The sequence below is a fragment of the Ruditapes philippinarum genome, unplaced genomic scaffold (assembly GCF_026571515.1).
Source record: "Ruditapes philippinarum isolate M1 unplaced genomic scaffold, ASM2657151v2 ctg5103_1_1_1_1, whole genome shotgun sequence".
Lineage (NCBI taxonomy): Eukaryota > Metazoa > Mollusca > Bivalvia > Venerida > Veneridae > Ruditapes > Ruditapes philippinarum.
In genome coordinates this window covers 5,014-29,546 of record NW_026855692.1, presented here as the reverse complement: position 1 = coordinate 29,546, position 24,533 = coordinate 5,014, and the positions used below count along the sequence as shown (strand labels likewise).

The following is a 24,533-nucleotide window of genomic DNA, read 5'->3' as shown; positions in this document are numbered from 1 at the left end:
TAAAAGGGGCCAATCAAATTCATATGAGCAAACTTGATAAAAGAGTACCCAAGAATGCTACAGACAAAGTTTGGTAATCATCCATCAATTAGTTCTCTAGAAATAGACATTAAAAGGTATTTCTATTTTTAGCTTTTGCGGCCCCTAAAAGGGGCCAATCAAAATAATATTAGCAAACTTGATAAAAGACTACCCAAGCATGCTACAGACAAAGTTTTGCGATCATCCATCGATTAGATCTCTAGAAATAGACATTTAACGGTATTTCTATTTTTAGCTTTAGCGGCCCCTAAAAGGAGCCAATCAAATTAATATGAGCAAACTTGATAAAACACTACCCGAGAATGCTACAGACAATGTTTGGTGATCATCCATCAATTAGTTCTGTAGAAATATACATTTAAAGGTATTTCTATTTTCAGCTTAAGCGGCCCCTAAAAGGGGCCAATCAAAATAATATTAGCAAACTTGATAACAGACTACCCAAGCATGCTACAGACAAAGTTTGGTGATCATCCATCAATTAGTTCTCTAGAAATAGACATTTAACGGTATTTCTATTTTTAGCTTTAGCGGCCCCTAAAAGGGGCCAATCAAATTAATATGAGCAAACTTGATAAAACACTACCCGAGAATGCTACAGACAAAGTTTGGTGATCATCCATCAATTAGTTCTGTAGAAATAGACATTTAAAGGTATTTCTATTTTTAGCTTAAGCGGCCCCTAAAAGGGGCCAATCAAATTCATATGAGCAAACTTGATAAAAGACTACCCAAGAATGCTACAGACAAAGTTTGGTGATCATCCATCCATTAGTTCTGTAGAAGAAGATGTTTAAAGGTTTTTCTATTTTTAGCCCTAGTGACCCCTAAAAGGGGCCAATCAAAATAATATTAGCAAACTTGATAAAAGACTACCTAAGAATGCTACAGACAAAGTTTGGTGATCATCCATCAATTAGTTCTGTAGAAATAGACATTTAAAGGTATTTCTATTTTTAGCTTAAGCGGCCCCTAAAAGGGGCCAATCAAATTCATATGAGCAAACTTGATAAAAGACTACCCAAGAATGCTACAGACAAAGTTTGGTGATCATCCATCCATTAGTTCTGTAGAAGAAGATGTTTAAAGGTTTTTCTATTTTTAGCCCTAGTGACCCCTAAAAGGGGCCAATCAAATTAATATGAGCAAATTTGATAAAAGACTCCCCGAGAATGCTACAGACAAAGATTGGTGATCATCCATCAATTAGTTCTGTAGAAGAAGATGTTTAAAGGTTTTTCTATTTTTAGCTCTGCTGACCCCTAAAAGGGGCCGATTGGAATGACATGAGCAAATCCAAGTGTGACTGTCACAAGGATGCTACAGACCAAATTTGAAGTAAATCTGCCTTGTAGTTTCAGAGGAGAAGACGATTGTTGACGCATGACGACGGACGCCGGAGCATACCCCTTTGATACTAATAGCTCACCCTGAGCCTTCGGCTCTGGTGAGCTAACAAACATAAGTTTACAAGTCCGTTTATAGCAGTATTACAAGGACACATGATAGCCAGTAATTCTAACGAAGTTGTCGGTGATTCATGATGACAAAGTGAGGATTCTTAAATCATTTTAAAATAGAAAAAAATATCAGCCCATTGCCGAAATCTGAATTATTTGCTACTTTTTTGTCTAAATAAACGTTTTTTTTTATCTTAAAACAAAGTCAAAGTCATCGTCTTAATCATGTTTATTTAGATATCTTATTGCATTGTTTAGTAATTAAGTGCATTACAATTGTAATTTTGGACATTAAAAATATGCATACACAGTGAACAGTAACAATGATAACATTGAACAAAGTATTATTTAAAAAAAAAAAATACATGTAAAACAAGCAAACAAAAATTCAAACAATATTTGGTTGGCATTAATCAACTGTAAAATTTTAATGACTGTTGCACTAGTATTTAAAGTCGATAACATATAGGACAAATAGATATAAAACCAACAAAATTTTAAATATCAATACATGTTTTGCTTTATTGGCCTCGTCAGTTGATACACATCAAAGGAACCGTGCCAAAAGGATGTCTACATTAATAGACGCCACAATTGGCGAGTTAAAAAACGTTATAATGTTAGAATAAAATAAAACGTCTATTACTGTTTTACACAAACAAAACATGTCCATATGTATATAGCTCGAGACGTAATTATTTTAAATAGCATATATAATTTTCGAAAATAATTGCATTAAAATAACTGGATCAAAAGATATACATACATTTTCATAGAGAAACTAAGCTAGTAAATAAATTCAACAAGTCTGAAAATAATTGTTACTTATATGAAAGTTTATAATTTCGAAAAAAAAAATTAATTGTAAAAAGAGAGATAATAATTTAGAAATATCGCTATCATTCAGTATATCTTGTAAAGCTTTTAAAATAAAATGAAAATCATCTATTTATTATCTATTCAAGTTATGGCATTATGATCAAAATAAATCTGTTATTGAAAAAAATCAATAACCATAAGACTACATTATGCATAATATATTATATAATTGTAAATATAAAAAAATAAGTTCCTTGCGAAAGTGAAGGCATCTAGTACTTGTAAACTGCTTGACAGCCTGCACAGGAACGATGCGGTGGCTGGTGAATTCAATGTGGCTTACTGCCGTGAGTGAAAACTACCAACACCACCACATTCGTGAATAAAGGGGATAATTAAATAATTATATCATTGACATAAATAATGTATTTGTAAAGATTAAAATAAATTAATAAACATTTCTAGATACAGTAAATGACTACTAAAATAGAACAGTCTTTTAAGCCGATCTGTACTGAAAAAGATATTAATTGATAAGTTTGTAAAAAGATGCAAGTATAAATATTTGAAATAAGATTTTACGATTTATAATAAATCCTTCGGACAAATTGTTTCTCATTTATGGATCCAATATGCCTCTTTCAAACGTTTTCACATATTACCGTGAACTTTATCAATCGGCATGAAGGAAAAGTCATCAAGTGAATGATCTACGGGGTTGTCATGAATTGCAACATCAGAAGAAAAATTGGAATGACAATTATTTCTTATATCAAATTTATCACTGATCATTCTTTTTGAGACCTGTTGATGAGTCTGGTCGACATATTGTTTTTACATTTTTTACAAGTAATTAAATAAATCACGTCACTAATTGAAATGCATTCCGAATGTTTCTCCCGTATTTGTACTAGTCTTCAATATTTTACAGAGAGTACAAGTACATCTCTTTCTATAACATCTATTAGTTTTACGTTCACATTTCGTTTATTTAGAGTTGAATGGGTGAGGGAATATTGAAGATTTTTAGGACGGTTGTTTTATGATTAAGTAAATTTTTCACGATGTCATTTTCTGACAACTTTAAATGATCCCAGTATTTATTTATTATAAGACCAAGATGGGGAAGAGACGGATTATATGGGGTAACAAACGGTATGACTGTGTGCTGCTCTGTGTTATTTCCGTTTTTTTCCAGGGCTTCTTCTTTGGTTTTCACTTTTGTACAAAGCAAATTTTAGCTTGCTAGTAGGATAATTTCTGTTATTGAAAAAGGATTCTAAATGAATAAGAGATTCATGAAATTCATCATCATCTGTAACGTTTACCTTGGCTCTATGGTATACCTTTTTTACATTCATAAGGGTGGCATGAGTTATACTCAAGCTATTGATGGATATCTGTAGATTCTATATGAGTTTCCGTTGATAATGTCAATTTTCATTTTTAAGAATTTTAACATCCAGAAATGACACATTTATTTTCGATATGTTGTATGTAAATTTAATTGTAGGGTGGCGTGTATTTAATTTGTTTATGGAATCGTGTAAAGCACTTACAGAAAGATCCCATATCATAACTATATCATCTAGAAAGCGGAGCAAAGTCGTAGGTTTAAGATCATAACTGTTTAAAAATCAGATTCCAATTTGCCCATAAATAGCGAGGCGTATGTAGGGGCCATAGAACTACCCATAGCGGTACCTAAAACTTGTAAATAAGTTTCATTATTAAACTGAAAATTATTTTCAGTGTCAATTTAAGAAGAGTGCATATTTATTTCCTCCGTTGATAATTGACTACCACATTTGTCATTATCAAGGAAGTATAGTTACAAGCAGCTATCCCATCTTCATGTGGTATAACTGTATACAGTTAAGTTACATCCTAAGTAACAAGTACTGAATCTTTTTGAAAGATTTGGTAAAAATTTTAATGAACGTAAAAAATCAGAGGTATCTTTCGCATAAGACGGTAATGATTTCATATATGGTTAAAATATAAAGTCAAGGTTTTTGAAATATTATCTGTATATGTTGCATGCAGAAACAATTGGTCTGCCTGGATATTCTACGAGTAGATTTTCATTATAATCTTTATGAATTTTGGGTAAGATATATATTAAATTGGGGCGTTCTTATGTTGTCTGGAAAAATGTCAATTATATTAACAGTATTTATATTACTGTTTATTTCAGATATCTAGTTTATACAGTTTTGAATATTAAGTTTTATTTCCTGTAATGGGTTACTGTCTCATTTCGAGTTATATTTATTGTTATTCAATTGGCGTTCCACTTCTTAAATAAAGTCAATTTGTCCATTATAACTATCATATTGGATTTATCTGCTTTCTTATTAACGATAACAGAAACAATAAGGAAACTCCTCGATGCCTCTAATTTATCGTCCCGCTCTCTATATGTAAGCTATTAAAGCGGACTATTCGTTTCCCGATCTTCTATAACATAAAATTCTAAAAGGCTAATTATAAATTTAAAGTCTCGTTAAAGAATTTAGCAAATCGTATAATTTCCTGCCTAACACTCTTATCTTGAGACACAAAGTTAAGATATCCATGTTCTTCAAAGGACATAAAGCGCGTAGTAACTTTAACACCCGCACGTTTAAGTCGTTCAGCGACGATTAATCCGTCATCTCTTAGCACGTCAAATTCAACATTAAAAATATAAGCGGTTGGAAGGACACTTAGGTCTTCATCGGACGCCATTAACGGTGCATAGAGGGGATCTGTTATAATCTTGATCATTTCTTGTGGTATTTGTACATTTGCATTGTCTTTACCACCCGCAGTTTCTTCTGTTATATCATGATCAATACCCGCAATACTTGTTGGAATAAACGTTTTGTCGATGTAAGATCTGTATACAGAATTCTGCAACTCAGTAGTTAGATGTTTGTTGTTGTAGAAAATATCGTAATTGTCGAGATTTCCAAATGCATACAGAAGCCAATACGAAACCATAGCCTGCTTCGTTAACAAACCTGGTCCATTTTCGTGTTTCTTGTAGCATGGCAGTTTAAAGTCAAACGCCTGTAATGCCGGGTAATCTAAGGACATGAATTTCAAACCAGGTAAGTCTTTTTCTTTGGATAATTTGAGAGCAACCGCCATTGCTAAATTGCCACCTGCACTGTCACCTATAAATGGAAATTGCAGTTACGCACTACAAGTTCTTACTCTACAATACTAGTTAGTTGGCACTATAAACAGACAAATTATACTAATATGGAAATCACTTATGAATTGAAAGTGGTCTCCGCCCTTTTTAAAGGTTAAAAACGTATTTTTGAGATAAATCGTTTCCTATAATTGTCAAATCAAAAGAAATAAGGTGAAAACTCCTCGATACCTCTAATCTACTTTCTTTATGTAAGCTAGTAATCCGGACTATTCGTTTCTTCGATCTTCTACTTTAAAAACATAATAAATAGCTCTCGGAGCGCTTTATTGACGAAGGCTTAACAGTGATATGATGCACTTTTTCAAAATAAAGTTACTGAAATACTAGTTTGAAACAACACAGAAATGTTGTTTTAGCTGAAGGCCGCTTTAAGTAAAAAATAAATAAAAATAAAAAAAAACACGCACATATCCGTATTATAAGCAACTCTTTAAATTACTTGTTATAATATCAGCTGCATAGATATTTCAGACACATATGGGTTATATCCTTATACACAAAAAATAAGAATTTATTATTTTTGTAACAACAAAAAACCCCACAAATTATGCATGTTTTTTCAATCAATTGATGGGACTAATTAATCATTTAATATTATGTCAGAGTACTTCATTTACGGACTCGGAGTCTCTATTGGTACCTTGCTTCAAATGTATTTTCCGTCAGTGCCGTCGGTTCAAACCCAACTAGAGATTTTAAAGTCTTCAGCATTATGGAAGTTTAACAAGTGACCACATAACGAGGTCATGTTTTAAAGCGGGAAGCCTCCACATTCATGCGGATTTTTATGAAATTTAAAAACAAAATATTGTGAGGTGAAAAAAGAAAGTAATTTACCCATTGCAAACGGCATTTACATTTACCAAAAAAAGCGGTCATAATATGCAAATTATACCCCCTTTTGTGTAGTAACGCAGGAGAAATATGGTGATAAAAATACTGCAAAATCAATCATTAATTGCACATAACATGAAAAAAATCAATTAAATCTTGAATCTTTTACTACCTTAAAATCTTAGTACATTTTTCTCAAGTTTGACTCAACTCAAGGCATGCAGTTTTAAACATTTATTGTATTTGTGCTGTATGGTAAATAGTGAAAATTAAATGGTGACTGAATAAATTAAAAAAAAATAGCTGATCCTGAACACACTATTTGTTACAGGTATGTTTTATCAAAAGTACCTTTTATGCCAATAAGGTTTTCATCCACTCCATACTCTTTGGCATGTCTTAAAAAGTATCTGGCTGCAGTTAAACAGTCTTCAAGTGGGATAGGGTAAACATACTCCGGAGCTAATCTGTAACTGTAATGGAAATGCTGATAGTATCAATGGTTGTAAGAATTCATAATATATGGAAACATCATAGGGAATGCAAGTACCTTCCAAAAACCAAAGAACGCAAGTGATTGGAAATTAACATTCTTAAATACCACACGATAAAAGACCACCTGTAGGTGATATTCACAATATGGCACATTGCTCAACTTGTCATCAAAAACGTTTATGTTCGATTTAGTAAAAGTTTAATTTGCATTGCTTAATTACAAGTTTATGAAATGCAATAATGGTGCAATTGTCACTTACTTAACTGAGGCAATAATACTTCCAGTCTCTTCAACAACGGCTTCTGTAAATTTGCCATAAAGTTCTGAAAAAATGACATTCCCAATAACATGATTAATTAATATATTCAATAACGTTTGAAAGATGAAAAAAACATTGACAGTATTTTTTATGTTTATACACAAAACTATTCACAAGTAGATGCTATTTTTTCTAGATTCATTAAGTGTAGTTTTGAAGAAATATGCGTTTACCATTATAAAATAAAATGTAAAAACATTAATTTATAGACGAATTACAAAGAATCATTAAAAAAAAACATTAAATAAAAAAATTAACAAAATGCCTCTGTTTTAATGCTCACACCACGTGATCGATTATGAATGAACAGACCCCTATAAAAAACATGTTATAATCGGCTGCAAGTACATTGGCAACAGTGACCTCACATTTGATGTCTTAAAAACGCTACAAACGGTCAACTTCAAGTATATTTTACAATATTCGATAACGAAAGTGCACCTGCTGTCATGAGAACCCATCCTCCGCCATGAATATGAATTATTCCAGGTCGAAGGCCTTCTGTCTGTCCAGCTGGCTTGAAAATTATCACCTCCACGCCGTCCATTGTTGTCATGTGTCTCTAAACAAACAAGCAATTATGAAAGTATTGCAAGCAATACAAAAGTCCCCTACCGGTTAGAACCCCAGCAACATTCTGAAGGGCCATGGCCATTAAATGCCATTGTGGAAGACATGAATGAACTTAAATGTTTTGAGTTCTTAGTTTGTCTGTGTAATAGTAATTTGTTAAGTTTCTCTGCCTAATAAGGACATTTTGTTTATACAACAGATAATCAAAAGGTCCAATTTTTTCAAGACGAATATGTATAAATAATGTTTCAACTTTTCTCTATTTTAAGCAAATTTGTTAGAAAAGTTCAAAGTTCTTTAAAAGAAGAAAAGTAGAAAAACATAACAATTTTCAAATATATACCAATTATAAGAACAAAGAAGAAAATTTAAAAAACAATATAACTATTTTCAAATAAGTTCAAAATGAAAATAATCATGGAAACCCAGGCGCTAGACTTATAAATCTAACAACATATGATGCAGGTGTTAAGAATGAATAAATATTTAAAATTTGAAGTAAATCCGTGAAAAAAGCAGAACCTTATAAAACAAAACAGAGAAATTCAAAGTTTACGGGGGAAAGAATTTTGGAAATGTGGAAGGAACATTTAAAAACATTGACATATTTTAAGATGTTCGAAGTAAATCCTTTAAAAAAACTAGAAATGTGTCCATAGGACACGGATGCTCCCACACTCCACTGTTTTGTCAATCTTATGACTCTAGGTCAAATATTTTTGGGCTACATGTGCCACAAGTTGGAAACTAAAAATAATTTACTAAGGGCAAGAACTTTACAAATACTGAATAAATCCCCAAGCGAACGCCAAGGTGCATAAGTACACATGCTGACCAACATTCTTGTACACTTTCACGCCAACATGTCAAATACTTTTTGAGCTATGCATGAACAAGTTAAAAACTGCAAATTTATACTAAGTCAAGGGCAATAACTCTACAAAACTAAAAAAACACAGGTGCATAGCTTCACGGTGATGTTGATCATTATTCCTACAAAGTTGGTTGATTCTAACTCAAGCAACAAATAACACAACATAAAAAAAGGTTTTTACAGAGTCAAGGGCAATAACTCTAAATACTGAATAAATCCACAAGCGAACCACAATGTGCACAACTACACATGCTGATCAACATTCCTGTAATTTCATGACTCTAGGTCAAATACTTTTTGAGCTACGTACGACACAAAATGAGAACGGACGGACGGACTCACAAGGGTAAATCTAAATCCCCCCTAAAGTGGGGGCACAAAAAAATAGATTCTACAATTAAATCTAAGTTCAAGGGGGGACATAATTCTTGAAATAGTCAAGCTAGAGTATTGAATCCTCTCAAACATGAGTGGGGTGATAATAAGGAATACATGCTTGAAATGAAGTAGATACCTTCAAAATATAGTAGTTATAGAAAACAAACAACATTTTTTTCATGAAAATTCTAAGTCCAAAAATATAGGTGCTAGAATTATAAACCTTGCCACATATGGCGTGGTTGATGAAAAGAAACATATATTAAAAGTTCGAAGTGGATACATTAAGAAATAAAGAAGTTATAAAAAAACACCTTTTTCATGAAAATTCTAAGTTCATGGGCAGGAGGTACAAGTCAGATAGCCTCGTGTTTCGATGCTCTTTTTATTACATAGACCCTCTCTCGAATTTTAGCGGATCGAGTCAGACAATAAATACACAGAATGAAAAGTCCGGGCCCAAAAATACTAAAATAATATTCAGACTGACTCAGAAACTAAATATATAGGCCTAAAGTCAAGTATTTGCTACATTTACTCAATATTCAAATAAGCAAAGATATTCACAGGATATTCTAAACTAGCAACTTGCGTGTTGAGCAATGCCATTGTTGGCTAGGTAAACTTTTTTCAGAACTGTATGCTATTGTAATTTTTCAAAACAGTTTACCTCAACTTTAGGTGATTTTACATCCATTGCTTTCATGGCATTCATCATTGCTCTGGTAGTATTCAGAGGTGAAAATCCAAGGTATCCACTCATAGCACTCTGATAAAAGATAACACATATTTTTAAATGAACATCATGTTAACTAGCGAATGAAATGTTAAAAGGGACATGTAATGACGGTGATGTAATATTAAAGCAATTTGACAGTGCGTAAGAATATAATAAAGTATATTAAAACATTTACATTTTCATATTGAATAAACACGGCATAAAAACGACAACTCAGAAGTTGGCACATCAGTCTGTAACCACGACAGTCATACTAAATAAAAATTTGGTTCGGAATCTTTCAAGTTACATTATTTTGTTACTATGGGAACTACATAGTATTAACTATGCAAGAGGGCCATGATGGCCCTGAGGTCGCTCACCTGTATATAGGCCCCCGGAGCGGGGCCAGTTTGAACCCAGGGCTTTTATTTGAACAAACTTGGAAGACACCCATAAGAAGATGTTTCATGATGTTAACTTTTTACTACACACATATAATGAAAAACAATGATCTCCTCTCCCCCTCCCTCCCCCCCCCTAACAAACTTGGTGGACACCCATAAGAAGATGTTTCATGCTAAACATCTAAGCTCTAGCTCATTGGGTTTTTTAAAAGAACATTTTTTAAGTTTTTACTATACACATATAGTTAAAAACAATGACAGCCTGGGGCAGGGCCAGTTTTGACCCAAGGGCTTTTATTTGAACAAACTTTGAAGACACTTACTAGAAGATGTTTCATGCTTAATATCTAAACTCTAGTTATTTTGTTTTTTTTCAAAGAAGATTTTTAAGTTTTTGCAATACACATATAAGGAAAATCAATGACCCCCCGGGGCGGGGCCAATTTTGACCCCAGGGCTTTTATTTGAACAAACTTGGTAGATACCCATTAGAACATGTTTCATGCTAAATATCTCAGCTCTAGCTCTTTGAGTTCTTTAAAGAAGATTTTTTAAGTTTTTACTATTTGCATATAGGGAAAATCAATGACCCCCTGGGGCGGGGCCAAATTTGACCCAAGGGCTTTTATTTGAACAAACTTGGTAGACTCTCATTAGAATATGTTTCATGCTAAATATCTTAGCTCTAGCTCTTTGGGTTCTTTAAAAGAAGATTTTTTAAGTTTTTACTATATGCAGATAGGGAAAATCAATGACCCCCTGGGGCGGAGCCAATTTTGACCCCAGGGCTTTTATTTGAACAAACTTTGTAGATACTCATTAGAAGATGTTTCATGCTAAATATCTAAGCTCTAGCTCTTAGGGTTTTTTAAAAGAAGATATTTAAAGTTTTTTCTTTCGGTTGCCATGGCAACCAGAGTTCTGCATGGAATTAAATTCTTTGAACAATTTTTAAAGGTGACCACCAAAGGAACATTCCTGTGAAGTTTGGATGAAATTGGCTTAGTGGTTTATGAGGAGATGTCATTTAAAGTAAAAGTTTACGGACGGACGGAGGGACGGACGCCGGACGAAAAGCGATCACAAAGGCTCACCCTGTCACTTTGTGACAGGTGAGCTAAAAACTGTGTAATTGTATCAGATGCATACTCTTGTACAAAAATGTTACTTTATAAAGTTTAAATTTAAAGTATGTTCTGATAATTGCTGTCTGTGTTAACTATATAATTGTTACACTTACCATAGCACCAATGAACTTGAAGGTAAAATTAACGATAGTCTTCAACCCGCGGTTACTGACTTCTTTTGGGTACACTGGTCGAGCATAAAATGCGGCAAAGCCAACGAGGACTCCTATAACCAACAACACTTTAAGACTGAAGACAGCCATAATGTACTCCAACATCTGTATAACAAACAGGATCATGTTATCAATAATCTAAAAGTAAAACAAATAGATGGTTCGAATCTGTGATTTGAGATGGATGGTTTTTAAATTTAAATACAATTTACATGCATGCTTTTTAATTAAGAACCAATAGTTACTTCTCCAGATCCCTCCCGAGACGTGCTCGTCGCCGAAAAGGTACAATGGATGATTGGCTGACATGTCATGACTTACTCAGGAGGGATCCAAGCCGACTGGACATATGGATTTGTTTTGGCGCCAGGTATAAACGATAGTTTTTACATTAGGGACAGAACAACCGCTGTATCATATAATAAAGAACCCTGCAGAGGATTCCTACCGGTGGCAACAAAAAATAAACCTATAAAATATCGAATACGAAATTTGATCATCGTCTTCCCTACACAGACATAATTGTATATCTCAAGATTGAACAGATAAACGGTATCTGCATGTCGTAAATAAAATCATGCATTTGCTTTTTGAGTTACCAACCGGCATTAGCAAAGTAAATGCTGTGTAAGGCAAATTTACTTGATATTAACTTTGCTATATAAAGTAACATCTTCAGCTAAGACCTAAATCACAAGAAGATATATTTACAGATCTAGGCTATGAGGAGATATACATTCATAAACTTTCTCAAGTACTACCTATATTATCATTCAATAATGTTAGATCTTGCGTTAAAATGATTGTTAAAGGGTCGTTACTTAATTAATATATAACATTGAGATCTCCTATGATAAAACACCTAAGCATGCAAAAAAATCCCGTTAACTTCCAATTTAGAAAGTTTTAAAGAAAAATCTTACCTAAGTGATCCAATAAAGTAGCCAGTTTGGCCATACACTGAAGTACAAAGTTTACATTGTGACTGTGAATATGTTTGAACAAGCACGCTTATCTGTAACTTTCAAATGATATAAATTTGTGTCAAGTTGTCAGTTGTTGTAGTGAGTTTTTGCACAAAACCGTGTGTGTACAACTATATGTTTCCATTTAAATGCAGCACTGTGATTATAATCCAAAAAAAAGTAAAAAAAGTAAACTTGGTATAACATTTTATTTTCACGACAGTCTGTGATGTTTATTGTGATCAAGTATATTTTTCTTTTATGTACATGCAATAAATTAACAAAACTTAAGGATAACTGGTGCGTCTTTTAAATTGCAATAATAATAAAAATAACTTAACTTATTACTTAAGGTGATTAATACCACAACCAGCAACCATGTCTTTTTGAAAAATAAGCACTTGGTCTACATTGTAAAGCAAGAGTTTACCTCAACCTATAATTTATGAAGTTTTACAAAGGGATTATTTCAAGTAATTGCAATCCCAACCAGGGCCTTCATATAAGCTTGCTTTTGTAATATCTCATTCCCAACTGAAAACCATTTTTCTATTTTAACTAACAGTGACCCTTCACACCAGGGGGTCCAAATGCAATCCCAACTGGGGTTTCCACATAAGGTTGCTAATATACCAAGTTTGATTACAAGTACATGGTATATAACCATATACAAGAACTCATTCCTAACTCTAGTTATCGTCCGAAACCCATGAAAGAGACCGACCAACCAACCGACCGACAAGCTGACACATGTAGACATCCCTAAACTTCGTTTGTGAATGTATAATTATAATTGTTTTTATTATTATTAGTAATAGAAAGAGCATCGAAACACGAGGCTATCTGATTTGTACGAGGGGGCGTAGCACCCGAGTATAAATCTGATTGGCGAGTGTTTTGATGTTCTTTCTCTTTAGTATCATTGTTAAAAATAAAAACACGTCCCTGATTCACAATATGAAACCTTAGAAAAAAAGTAACCAATGAACGAGCATCTGAATATGATATTTCTATCGCTATCCCTTTCTCTGTCGTCACAATATGTAAACCCCAGACAAAATGAACCTATCAATGGGCATTCTCTGGAGTGCGGGTAACTAGTTAACGCACTGTGCATGTATATGTATACGATTTAACTCTGACACATTTTCAACAGAAAGGTCCCAAACTATGATAAAACTATTAATATTACACTTCCATTCGACACAATACCACTGTGTAGAAAACCATTTGCATCCTGTGATACTAACATGACTACTAAGTGAATTATTAAGTTTATAAGCATTTTATTGCATAGACTTTAATTGCTGCAGTAATTAAATGATACAGTGGATTTGTTTCTGTACTGTAAATACGATGGAATACGTTTTAATGCGATAAAATAATATGACTTTTTGTTGCAATCTTCCTGTCAAGCACACGGTCATGAGATAACAGAACATAATTTTATTTTGGTTTTGTACATCGATCATCACTACAATATAAATACACAAACCATAGGTATACTAGTAACAATCATTTATCAATTCCTCTATCTTACATATTTAAAATATCATAGTATTCATATTCCAACACATCTGCTTATCAAAATGACCAACCATCTGATTGTCTCAGGCGATCCTCACTTTGGCGGGAAACATCAAAGAACTGACTTGACAAAGGGACAGGATTATATACAAATGTAGATAATAAAGTAAAATAATGTCGACAGAGTGGTCCTTCCTGGGAAATACAATAACTTGGTTACATATGTCCGCCCCGTTTAAAACGACATTATATATATTGTGAATATAACAAACACAATATGCTAAATTCAGGGGCGTAACTAAGCGTACTCCTGTACGCCCGTGCGTACAAATCAATCCTGTATTCTGAAAAAAACACATGCGTTTAAAGTTCTAAAAAAGTGATAAAAACAGACGTGGTAGCGTTGTCGGGGCACATATATTCGTATAGACCTACTGACTCTTTCGACTTTTATAAAAAAAATTCATAACACATACAGTATAAACAAGCAAATTCGTTGAATTTATATCCCCCGCCGAGTACTGGTTATTATTAACACAACAACTGAAGACATAAGGCTTTATTATATATTAATCATGGCATAAACAGTAATATTCTTTGAACTTGATAAATATTCAGGGAAATAACAGAGCCATAACTTCGTGTTAAATAGTAATATCTGGACAAGCCAATGAGATGTATGCATACTACATAACTAATCAAGGGCCAAAATCTGAGTTATAAGTATCTGACCGGAACAAGGCGACTATATGCACATCTCCTCTTAGTATCCCATAAAGTTTCATTGAATGCCAGCCAGTAGTTACAGAGAAGAAGCACGGAAACAATTATTGCTCTGGTTGTATACTGCCTAAGTTATCAAGGGTCATAACTCTAAGTTAAAATGTCTGACCCGAACAAGGCGACAATATGCGCATGTCCTCTTGGTATTGAAGGTTCAAATTAAGTTTCATTGAATTCCAACCAGTAGTTGCAGAGAAGTAGCAAGGAAACAAATATTTTTCTATATGGATACTTCATAACTAATCAAGGGCCATAACTCTGAGTTAAAGTGTCTGACCGGAACAAGCCGAGGATATGCGCATCTCCTCTTGGTATTGAAGGTTCTCATAAAGTTTCGTTGAATTCCAGCCAGTAGTTGCAGAGAAGTAGCGCGGAAACGATTTTTACTCCATATGCATACTACATAACTAATCAAGGGCCATAACTCTGAGTTAAAGGGTCTGACCGGAACAAGCCAACGATATGCGCATCTCCTCTTGATATTGATGATTCCCATAAAGTTTTATTGGATTCCAGCCAGTAGTTGCAGAGAACTACCCCGGAAACGAAATTCGGACGGACGGAAGGACGGACGGACAACGCCAAAACTATATCCCCTCCCGATTCCATCGGCGGGGGATAATTAATATCTTTAAAGTGATCTATATTGCAATATCTTGTACAAATTCAGCGGAGGAAAGTTACGAAAATCTTTAGGTGCCTGGTTCAGGACCCATTCTTGGTTGAAATATTCTCCGAGCATTGGCACCATGCTTCTTATTCGGCGAGCAGGTCGCCCGCAGTAATTTTTCCCCAAACCTTTTACTCTTTATTTCTCGTATCGGCCATTTTCCGTCCTCTTCTGCTTTTTGGTTGGGTGCCCTGCTGGTGTGGCTGTATTGTGTAGGGAGCTGCGTTCTACCAAAGTCGCCTTGGATATTTGATTTTTGTTATTTAAGTAACAAATTGGTGTACTTTCTCAAAGATCGTTGAAAGACATGCAAAGTTTTCATGGCATATTCATCGATTTTTTGCTGCAGAAAATTACCTGGCCGTGCCGAAAAGGCAGAAAAAGACATACAAGTGTACAATTCCATCTCAATGATATGCATTTATTTAAAAGAATCACCAGAGCCTTGTATAAGTTGTTGAGATCGTCAGCAAAACATTGCGTTGAGTCATCAAGCACATTCCATGCGCAGTATATAATTGTATGTAATTGTATAATTGTATGTAAGTGGTATATCTGTTAATGAATTTATTTTATCACAAAATATCTTAAATGGATCCTGTAATATATTCACGTGAGTTCTATATTTAATTCTACATAATCTATGTTATACGCAACGATTTTTGATTAAATTATAGACATTTCTGAAAGGAGATTTTGAAATACCTTCGCGTGTTATATAACGCGGTATTTTTTATATATTGTAATGTAATGAAATATTTAACACGCCAAAACATTCACCGAACTTAGTCACAATGTTCACACTATCATCATTCTTAATATATTGTTACAACAGTAGGTACTTATGAAGGTCCAGAATGAAGGCCTTTCCTGAGAGAGCATTGAACCTCGCATTTAACGCAAGCTTAATTGTAAATAAACCCATTTTTGCCGGAGAGTCTCAGAGTGAGCTGTGGCGCATGTGGTGGGCTAACGTAAACTTGACAATTGCCGTCCAGCGGTCCGCCTTCTCTGAAGGAAGCATGGCTCTGTACCCAAACGTGAGTCATTTTTTTTGACAGTTTAAATTGCCATGTCAGTGTCAACAGCAACAACTGAACTAAAACGTCAGAAGTATGTACAATGGAGACTGAGCGTATGTCTGGTCTAGGTCTCATAAATGTTTCTCGGTCATTCTAGAAAATTATGCTGTTTTCAGATATGAAAAATGGTATAAAATCGATCAACATCAAATAATGATTTAGCAACTTTTTCAATGTAGAATATGTGAGGCAACTTATCACCAAATGCGACAGACTTAAAAATTATTTTGACTCGAAAATATTCATTTGTATTTCAATGTTACGGAACTTTAACTTCTTAACAGGGTCAAATATGGAGGCTTTTACTGTTCTAGATTTCAGTTAATCATTGGTCACACATATAGATCTTATATATGAAATATATATGGCATATTTGACACACAAAAAAAACTATTTTAATGAAAAAAAAAAAAACAACAACAAAAAACAACAGAATAATTTAAGTGAGCAGGTTCAAAACGTTACAGTTTTCTGAATAGATAACAATTGTGAAATGAATAAAAAAAGAAAGAGTGTTGCACTTTTCTCATATTCGGAAATAGAAAAACACTAAAAAAATATTACTGTTATCAATTTTATCAAATTATGTTATTCATGTAGGTCCAGTAACGGAAGTTAAACTGTCAGAAATTTGCCGTCAAACATTTTATATTTTACCTCAAATAACTTGTCTCTAATGTATATGAGGCAATTTCAGTAAACGTTTTACAGCATGATTGTGCACAATATAAAATAACAACAACAGCTGAGAAGAAGCCTTCCCAGAAACAAGGCAATGTTTGTAACAGTGGTATATTTTTCAATGTTAAGGCTTATATATAAGATTTATTTCTATCAAAAGTATCGATTTACCAAATTTATCTATACATATAATAACATATCCGGGACATCAAACAATTGCAAAAGAGCATACATTTCTGAACAACTGTTATAAAGATAGGGTAGTAAATGTGCCGAGTAGACAAGTTTGCATACCAAAGAAACAGACGTCTAGTGTTTGTTTGATTTAAAATTAAAAATGTACTGAATACGGGAGATTTGTTACTATAACATCAGTTTGAAAGTTGCAAAATAACAAATTTTTGCTGCAAAAATCGATCATACATATAAAAAAAAGTTTTATGGTACATGTATATGTAACGTATTGTTCATTTTACATATTTTTAAACTAATAAAAAGAGTTTCAAATCATTAATACCGGTAATATGTTCTCAATATAGCCTCTAGATAGTCACTAAATGCCTGGATATCGCTTCCTCTTTCAAAATTTTTCTCGGGGGAGCATGCCCACGGACTCCCCTAGTTATCATGGTTATGGAGTAAATATCAAAATAGCTCAGTTACGGCCCCTGGCTATAATCAACTCCCCGTACTTCGGAATATGTTTCACGAACTATATGTACTGAAAGGACGAAATCTTAATGTACTTCGACAATTTAAACTTAAATAACCCCCAACCATTAAAATGTCATTGTTATAACATTTAACTTAGTTATTAAAAAAACAATATTATAAATGTTGTACAACAGTTGGATATTTTTACTTTATTTTTCGTCTAAAGAACGTTCCTTACTCTATCCAGGGACCTAAAATAAGTATATTTTATGTGTGACATAAGCAACATGCTATTGCCTACAGATTTATTCCTCTTGGGGGTTTGTCCTCTTGGGTGTTTGTATTTGTTTTTGTTTTTTGTGACACAATATAACCTAAACATATAAAAAAGGTTATTATTCCTATTAAATGTTCTAGAGAGACACGTGTAGGATACAAGTTTAATTTAACTAAATTAGTCTTACCAAGTTTAATTATTAATTGACCCAATTGATCTAATTAATCTATTCCAGTATATTAATCAACTTATTCAGTTATCATAATTATGTGATCATGATTCACTGCAATTGGTATTGTACAATTAATCTATTCCAGTACATAAATCAACTTATTTAGTTATCATATGTGATTCACTCGTAATTGGTATTATAAGTAATAGTCATAGATCTGCATAGTATTTGCAGACCTGAGTGGCGATTTGAAAACCGAGAGAGCGTAGCATGTTTATCTACCAGATCATTTGTTAAAAGCGGTCAAGTAAATCACTTAATTACCGACCGCTTAACACTTAACAGGTCTGCAATTTTTTGTTCTATTGTTTCCTGTACAAAAGAAAATTTGTTAAGTCGAGGAATTCATGCGCATGAGATTAATCATTATATAACAATTACCGTATCTACCTCGTAAAGCAGTCCCGAATGTTGACATAATGCTGGAAATTTTGTGCAAATTTATATAACGCAGAATTGTGCAAGTTTATGGGGGAAATGACTACTTCTAGGAGAAAAGGACCGATATACATGTATATTCTTAGTGCATGTTCAACAAATTAAATTAAAAAAATGAATTAGTTAACATGTATAAAATTACAAAATAATAATTCAAATTTTGCCCAGTTTATAATGGAATCTCGCCAAGTTCTGTTTCCATTTTCTGTGATATCTACCTGACCTTACAACATAATGAAATCCCACGAAAAAAAACCACAAGAATTTTCAAAAAACATCTGATTAAATGCACCTACAAATTACAAGAACGTAGTGGTTGGTAACTTTGAGTGGCTCCGGAATGTTTTTTAAACATGATTTTAAGTTCATTTATAGGTTTCTTGCGATTAATATTGATAATTATACCGAGTTAAAACACAGACCCTAATTGTCAATTAAAGAAACTGATGTTTGGTTAGAAAAACAAATTAAGGTGACAACGGAGTCAATTATCACTGAAAATACCTAAAATGAGATTTTTTGCTAAGTATATTTATCAACCTTTTCTGAACACATTCGTGATTTAATTTTGGAAGCAGTTAGTCCAAAAAATGTGTTTTTAAACGGTTTAAAACGGTACCTATACTATTTGTATCTGCTATTCGCGTAACCTGTCGATTATCGATAACGCTCCGCCCCCTGTTGAGGCATCAATGAGGGAAATCGGTAGTTCCACATATCCGTGAATTACAGGTCCATACTGGTCCATACTTCTCGTAATACATGTATCGTTCATCTACCGTACATCTTTTATGAATATCTCAACATTTAGCCTTTTTTATAAATTAAGAAATTGTCGGCCGATGTTACGTAAACATAATGTATGAAACATAAATAATTAAGCATAGCGGCAATCGCACGACCATGGGTGATTAAAAATGTAGTTTGCTAAAATATCCATAATGTGTGAAAAATAATTTGTCTATCCGTTAATCTGATATATATAACATTGAGTTGATTAGACTTTTGTACGGATTCAAGGCTTACTTTACATTCACCTCGTTTTCTAACAATGTCAAGTAAAACAACAACAGACGACATTTTTTATGTGAATGCTTATATATATATGACTTGTGGTAAGGTGTCCCTGGCAAAATTTCTAACCATTTTAGATTGTCTAAGGATGATTATTTCTCTATGAATAAAAAAGATATTAAAATAAATTCTCAGTGAAAATAAAATTTTTGTCGCCAGTAAATTCCCACACAGTACTAATAAATCTGGGACAAAGTATGAAATTTATTGTCTATCCCGGTAGAAACTGGATCTCTATGCCGTGCATGGATGATATTCATGATAATAGAAGTCAAGAGGCCACATCATAATGACGAGTAATGCCTTTTATTTCTATTAAAATATGTAAAGCATTAATCAATTTGGTGGAAAAAATATATACTATCCCGTTCTTATTTGTACATCTACCATGGACTTTAAAAGACTGTCAGAAGCTCAGTTTTTTTGTTATTTTATTTTATATTTTAACGGAATTTCATACACGAATACACAGGCAGAGTGACACTGGTATAATACAATAATAATGCTGATGATAATAATAATAAAACTTCAAATAGGAAACAAATTAAATACCCCGCTAGCGGTGCGCAAATGCGTTCCATTTGCCCCCACTGAGTGCCTCAAATTTTACCGATAGTCACGTGACATGTGCGACAGATACCAGACGAACAGTAAATCACGTTAAGAATTGAAGAAATTTCGGCTATAAAACTGATATTATCAGCAGCTTTTTAATTGGTCAGATGTCACTGGGTCATAAAATGTTGTTAGAGTATGTTACCGCAACTTGGTGACCCTCTCTGGTTGCGATATTTTGTGTATTATGCAATTATTTAGCGTGAAACGTAGGGGTCCGAGAGAGAACAGCCGATTTATGACACTTCGTTTGATGCGGGTCGGACTAACTTTGATTCGGCATAACTTTTTTAATAATCAAGCAATTAACATGCGGTTTAAAGCACATGAAAGGAAATTCATTTACGGAGGGAACCGTGTCAGGGATTTTGATTGCTCAAATCAGCAACTTAATTATCTTTAATTACGTAATATGTATGGTGAAAAAAGTCGCATATTTTGTTTGACGTTACGTAATATTTTTTTGAGAAAGAAGATATAAAAATTTGAGACACGGTTCCCCAGATAATATAAGTATGGTTATTTTCCAAAAGTTTGATGACAAAAAATAAAAAAATGACTTTGATATGACGATTTAAATTTTTAGGATTTTTATTCAAAATCAATCATTTACAAAGGCATTTTTTTCAAATATGTTATTTTTTATGATGATCAACGACATTTAATGCACAAAGATTAAATGAATAACAATTATTACTAAAATAACTTGGTTTAAATGACATTTATGTGAGTACCACGGAACGTGTCTGTTGTCACCTTAAAGAGCATGTACCGAACAAATTTATAGACACAGGTGGCCTTCTCTAAAACCTCGATCGCTACGCTCTCGCCACCTAGTATTAGTGTGGTTCCCTGCCTACATTTACTACTATATAACGTAGTATAAGGGGAAGGAACTCCAGACTATTCCTAGTATGCATGGTGTACTATTACGTATATCCACCACGCTTGACTTACGCGCTTGCTTTTTGACTACTGTATGTATAAAATTATTGTATTTCTAAAACATCGTTAGTTAAAAGCGTTTATATTCATAAAGGATTTAAATTTGAAGGAAATTGAAAGTGAAATATTTCACTAGATGTTGCTGCAGATGTTATTTAAGAGGTGTGAGCTGTTTTAACAGGATATATATATAACATAGAACATGAACATGTTTTCTTTTTTATGAAGAAACATCATTGATGGTTAAAACTCTTGATTATTACAATACCTTCTTTTATTCCCGTATCCATTCCGGTCATATTTCACGGCAGATTTTTTTTCAATCCGGAATTTGTCCCGAGTCGTGACAGAGTTTAATCATCGTCCTTGACGTCAACTCCGAAATGGCGAGTGCGACCGGGGAAAACTTTTTCGAAGGAACTGAGAAACTACTGGAGGTTTGGTTTACATCATCAAGAGAAGAAACTAAACCGGATCTGAGAACAATTCAGAGGTAAGAACAGGTTGTGTTATTAACTGTCCATTCATGATTTCACATAATTTTATGTAACATGTTTATTTGTTTGGTGTAGACGTTATTTTCAAATGTACGTGAAACTAGCTTACAAGGGGGGGGGGGCGTGGAGACGTTTGGGGGGGGGGGCGTGGAGACGTTTCGGCCCCAAACCATCGGTCACGGGACGTTTCGGTCCTCTCCGAATTATGATTTAAGCATAACATGTTTAGTGTACATGTTAACCAGGGGTTAGTATCTCGAAGCTATCGTTAGCATAACGACTATCGTATACCTCTCGTTAAGGTTTTCACCGCTATCTCGACGCTCTCGTAATTAACGAATAATCGTTAATATGCCCAATTATTAACGGATGCCAAGAGGGTGTCGTAAGGCTCTCGTTACTATCATTTTGACACAAAAGTAAGAAAGGTGCGATTTTAAAGTACATAAAAAATGAGAATTATATCATTTTATTGATAAAAAATGATATACCGACATAAATATAGTAGATCTATTGTATTTCTTTTTCTCATGAATTTTCTCAGGCCCTTAATAGATTTTATTATGTGAATTCACTCAAAGAACTCTTTAATTAATACAATTCCATAAAAAAATATCATTGATTTTTGAAAGAGATAAACTTGTAATTTTGGATCTAATTTGCTCATTTTTATTGTCATTTACAAAGTTTTACATAACATTTTAAGCCTATTATAGCATTCGACACGATATGGCCAGTTATGTGTTGACGACCCGTAAAAATCCAAACAAACAAAATTTTTCTCACATATCAAACATATGTAAAGGTTCTTTACATTTTAATTTAAGACTAATATTTAAATGCGGATGAAAAAAAAACATATCATAACTTAAACAGCGAAAGGAATAATCTCCGTAATGTGTAATTTTGCACAAGAAAACATAAATAAATATATGCATACATCATGCTGAAAATTCAACAAAATTGAAACTAGTTACAAAATTATATTTCGAAAAGTAAACTGTTACGTATTAATACATCATGAAGAAAAGTGCATTAGCCTACGTCAGCTGCAAAAATCGGTACCACAAAAAGGGATGTAATATATAGAAATGTTGTTTGTTTATCATTTTATATTAACATATATTTCACTCGCGAACACCAGTTGTTATAATTTAACTCGTTATATTTTAATTTATAATACAGCAAACATCCATTGTTTAAAACAAAATAAGAAATTATCCACATTTATTAACAGCAGCCATGTATATATTTAGTAATACAGATTTTGACAGGTTATATGGCCGTATATAAACGATAACCCGAGACGCATAGTGAGAGTTATATTGCAAACAAAATTATACCGGCCATATAGCCTGTTAAAAAACATTGTAACGAATTTAAAATACTGCAGAAAAAAAAGTTTGTTTGTTTGTTTGTTTGTTTCATTTTACGCCTTTTTCCAACAGTATTTCAGTCATATAGGCGGGTAGTTTCCTAACCATCGTTCCTGGAGAGTTACACCAGTACTAGACTACCTTCCTCCGCGCTAAACTACCAAAGCATCTCCCGGGGATCGAACCCACGCCAGAGAGGTAACTGGATTAGAAGTCATCGACTCTAACCCCTTGACCACGGAGGCGGTTTGAAAAAAAAGAAAAAAAAAGAGAGATTTCTTGATAAATTGACAGCAACTGTGTATATAAACTATATAAACGCCAATTAAAATTGACGTACCAAACTTACAGTATTATAAAAGATTTTATAATACTGCACGTTTGTCACGTCACTTTTCATTGGAGAATCGTGACATTTTTATAGCTTTATATACACTGTTTCTGGCAATTTTCTAAGAAATCTCACTTTTTTTCTCAAAAAAAGAGAAGTTCGCTGTTTTATAAATTCGTTATAAATATTCCTGACATGTTAAATGGTTGTATCGCCTAGCGGCTCGGGTTATATTTCCAAACAGTCGTTTATGTAGGGCAATATTACCTGTCAAAAATCTTATAACTAATAATATGAACGTCATGATTATCCAATGAAAATCGACTTTACATATTTAATATATATTTATGCTTATGAAGTAATTGTTTTGCTCATGGCGTCATTGTTAGGCGCATGACTTCTTTGCAGCTGTGTAGCAAGTGGGATTTTATATAGAAAGAGGTTGCTGTACATATGTTTTTCTAAAGGGTAAAATTTAATTATGTTTCGTGAAAATATAGTCCACATTTCACACAAACGGAGAGCAACAATGAAAGCAACATTTTACAAATTGGAATATTGACAGTATACTTACACCCTAAAACAACATGTTGTTATAGCCTGAAGAATTAGGGATGGTTATCTGTCCCCAGATTTTTTGACTGGTATTGAGAAGAAGCTCCGCCAGAATATTGGCTTTAACTATGTAAAGAGTTTAAAATATCTGACTACACTGGCAGCCTCTGCTGCTAAATCTTTAGTCTTTGCGGTTCTATATACAGTCGTTTTTTTCAGTTTCTATGTTAAGTTCCCGTCCCGACCCTCAATTAGAAATCACGCCTGTTTCATTGGAACTTTCAACAGGGGCAGTTCCAATGACTGTTCCCTTTTTTTTAAAGGAACCGTTTTCGTAGGTTTACCACTATCACAATTGATATTATTAAAGCAATCGGGATTTTCATCGCAAAACAAGTCTATATTG

At 33.4% G+C, this 24,533-nt stretch overlaps 1 protein-coding gene across 2 annotated transcripts; it reads right to left on the bottom strand.

Moving 5' to 3' along the window:
* Nucleotides 1-1,858: 1,858 nt before the first annotated feature.
* Nucleotides 1,859-21,912, bottom strand: LOC132744110 (neutral cholesterol ester hydrolase 1-like). 2 transcript variants are annotated; one of them, XM_060732728.1, is made up of 7 exons: nucleotides 21,637-21,912; nucleotides 11,366-11,530; nucleotides 9,671-9,769; nucleotides 7,617-7,737; nucleotides 7,116-7,179; nucleotides 6,712-6,833; nucleotides 1,859-5,482 (listed from the first exon to the last, which is right to left on the bottom strand). In XM_060732728.1, the coding sequence occupies exons 2-7, from the start codon at nucleotides 11,528-11,530 to the stop codon at nucleotides 4,809-4,811; spliced, it is 1,245 nt and encodes a 414-aa protein (XP_060588711.1). In that variant the 5' UTR covers nucleotides 21,637-21,912; the 3' UTR covers nucleotides 1,859-4,808. The 2 variants fall into 2 exon arrangements, with proteins under 2 accessions (XP_060588711.1, XP_060588709.1); XM_060732726.1 differs by lacking the exon at nucleotides 21,637-21,912 and adding an exon at nucleotides 12,349-12,658.
* Between the last annotated feature and the right edge of the window lie 2,621 nt (nucleotides 21,913-24,533).

Excerpts from the sequence above, each read along its gene's own strand:
- LOC132744110 (XM_060732728.1), bottom strand. The coding sequence starts at position 11,530 with ATGTTGGAGTACATTATGGCTGTCTTCAGTCTTAAAGTGTTGTTGGTT. Across the intron at positions 9,770-11,365 it reads TCAAGTTCATTGGTGCTATG|AGTGCTATGAGTGGATACCT; the intron begins GTAAGTGTAACA and ends ATCTTTTATCAG. Across the intron at positions 7,180-7,616 it reads ATGGGTTCTCATGACAGCAG|AACTTTATGGCAAATTTACA; the intron begins GTGCACTTTCGT and ends TCATTTTTTCAG.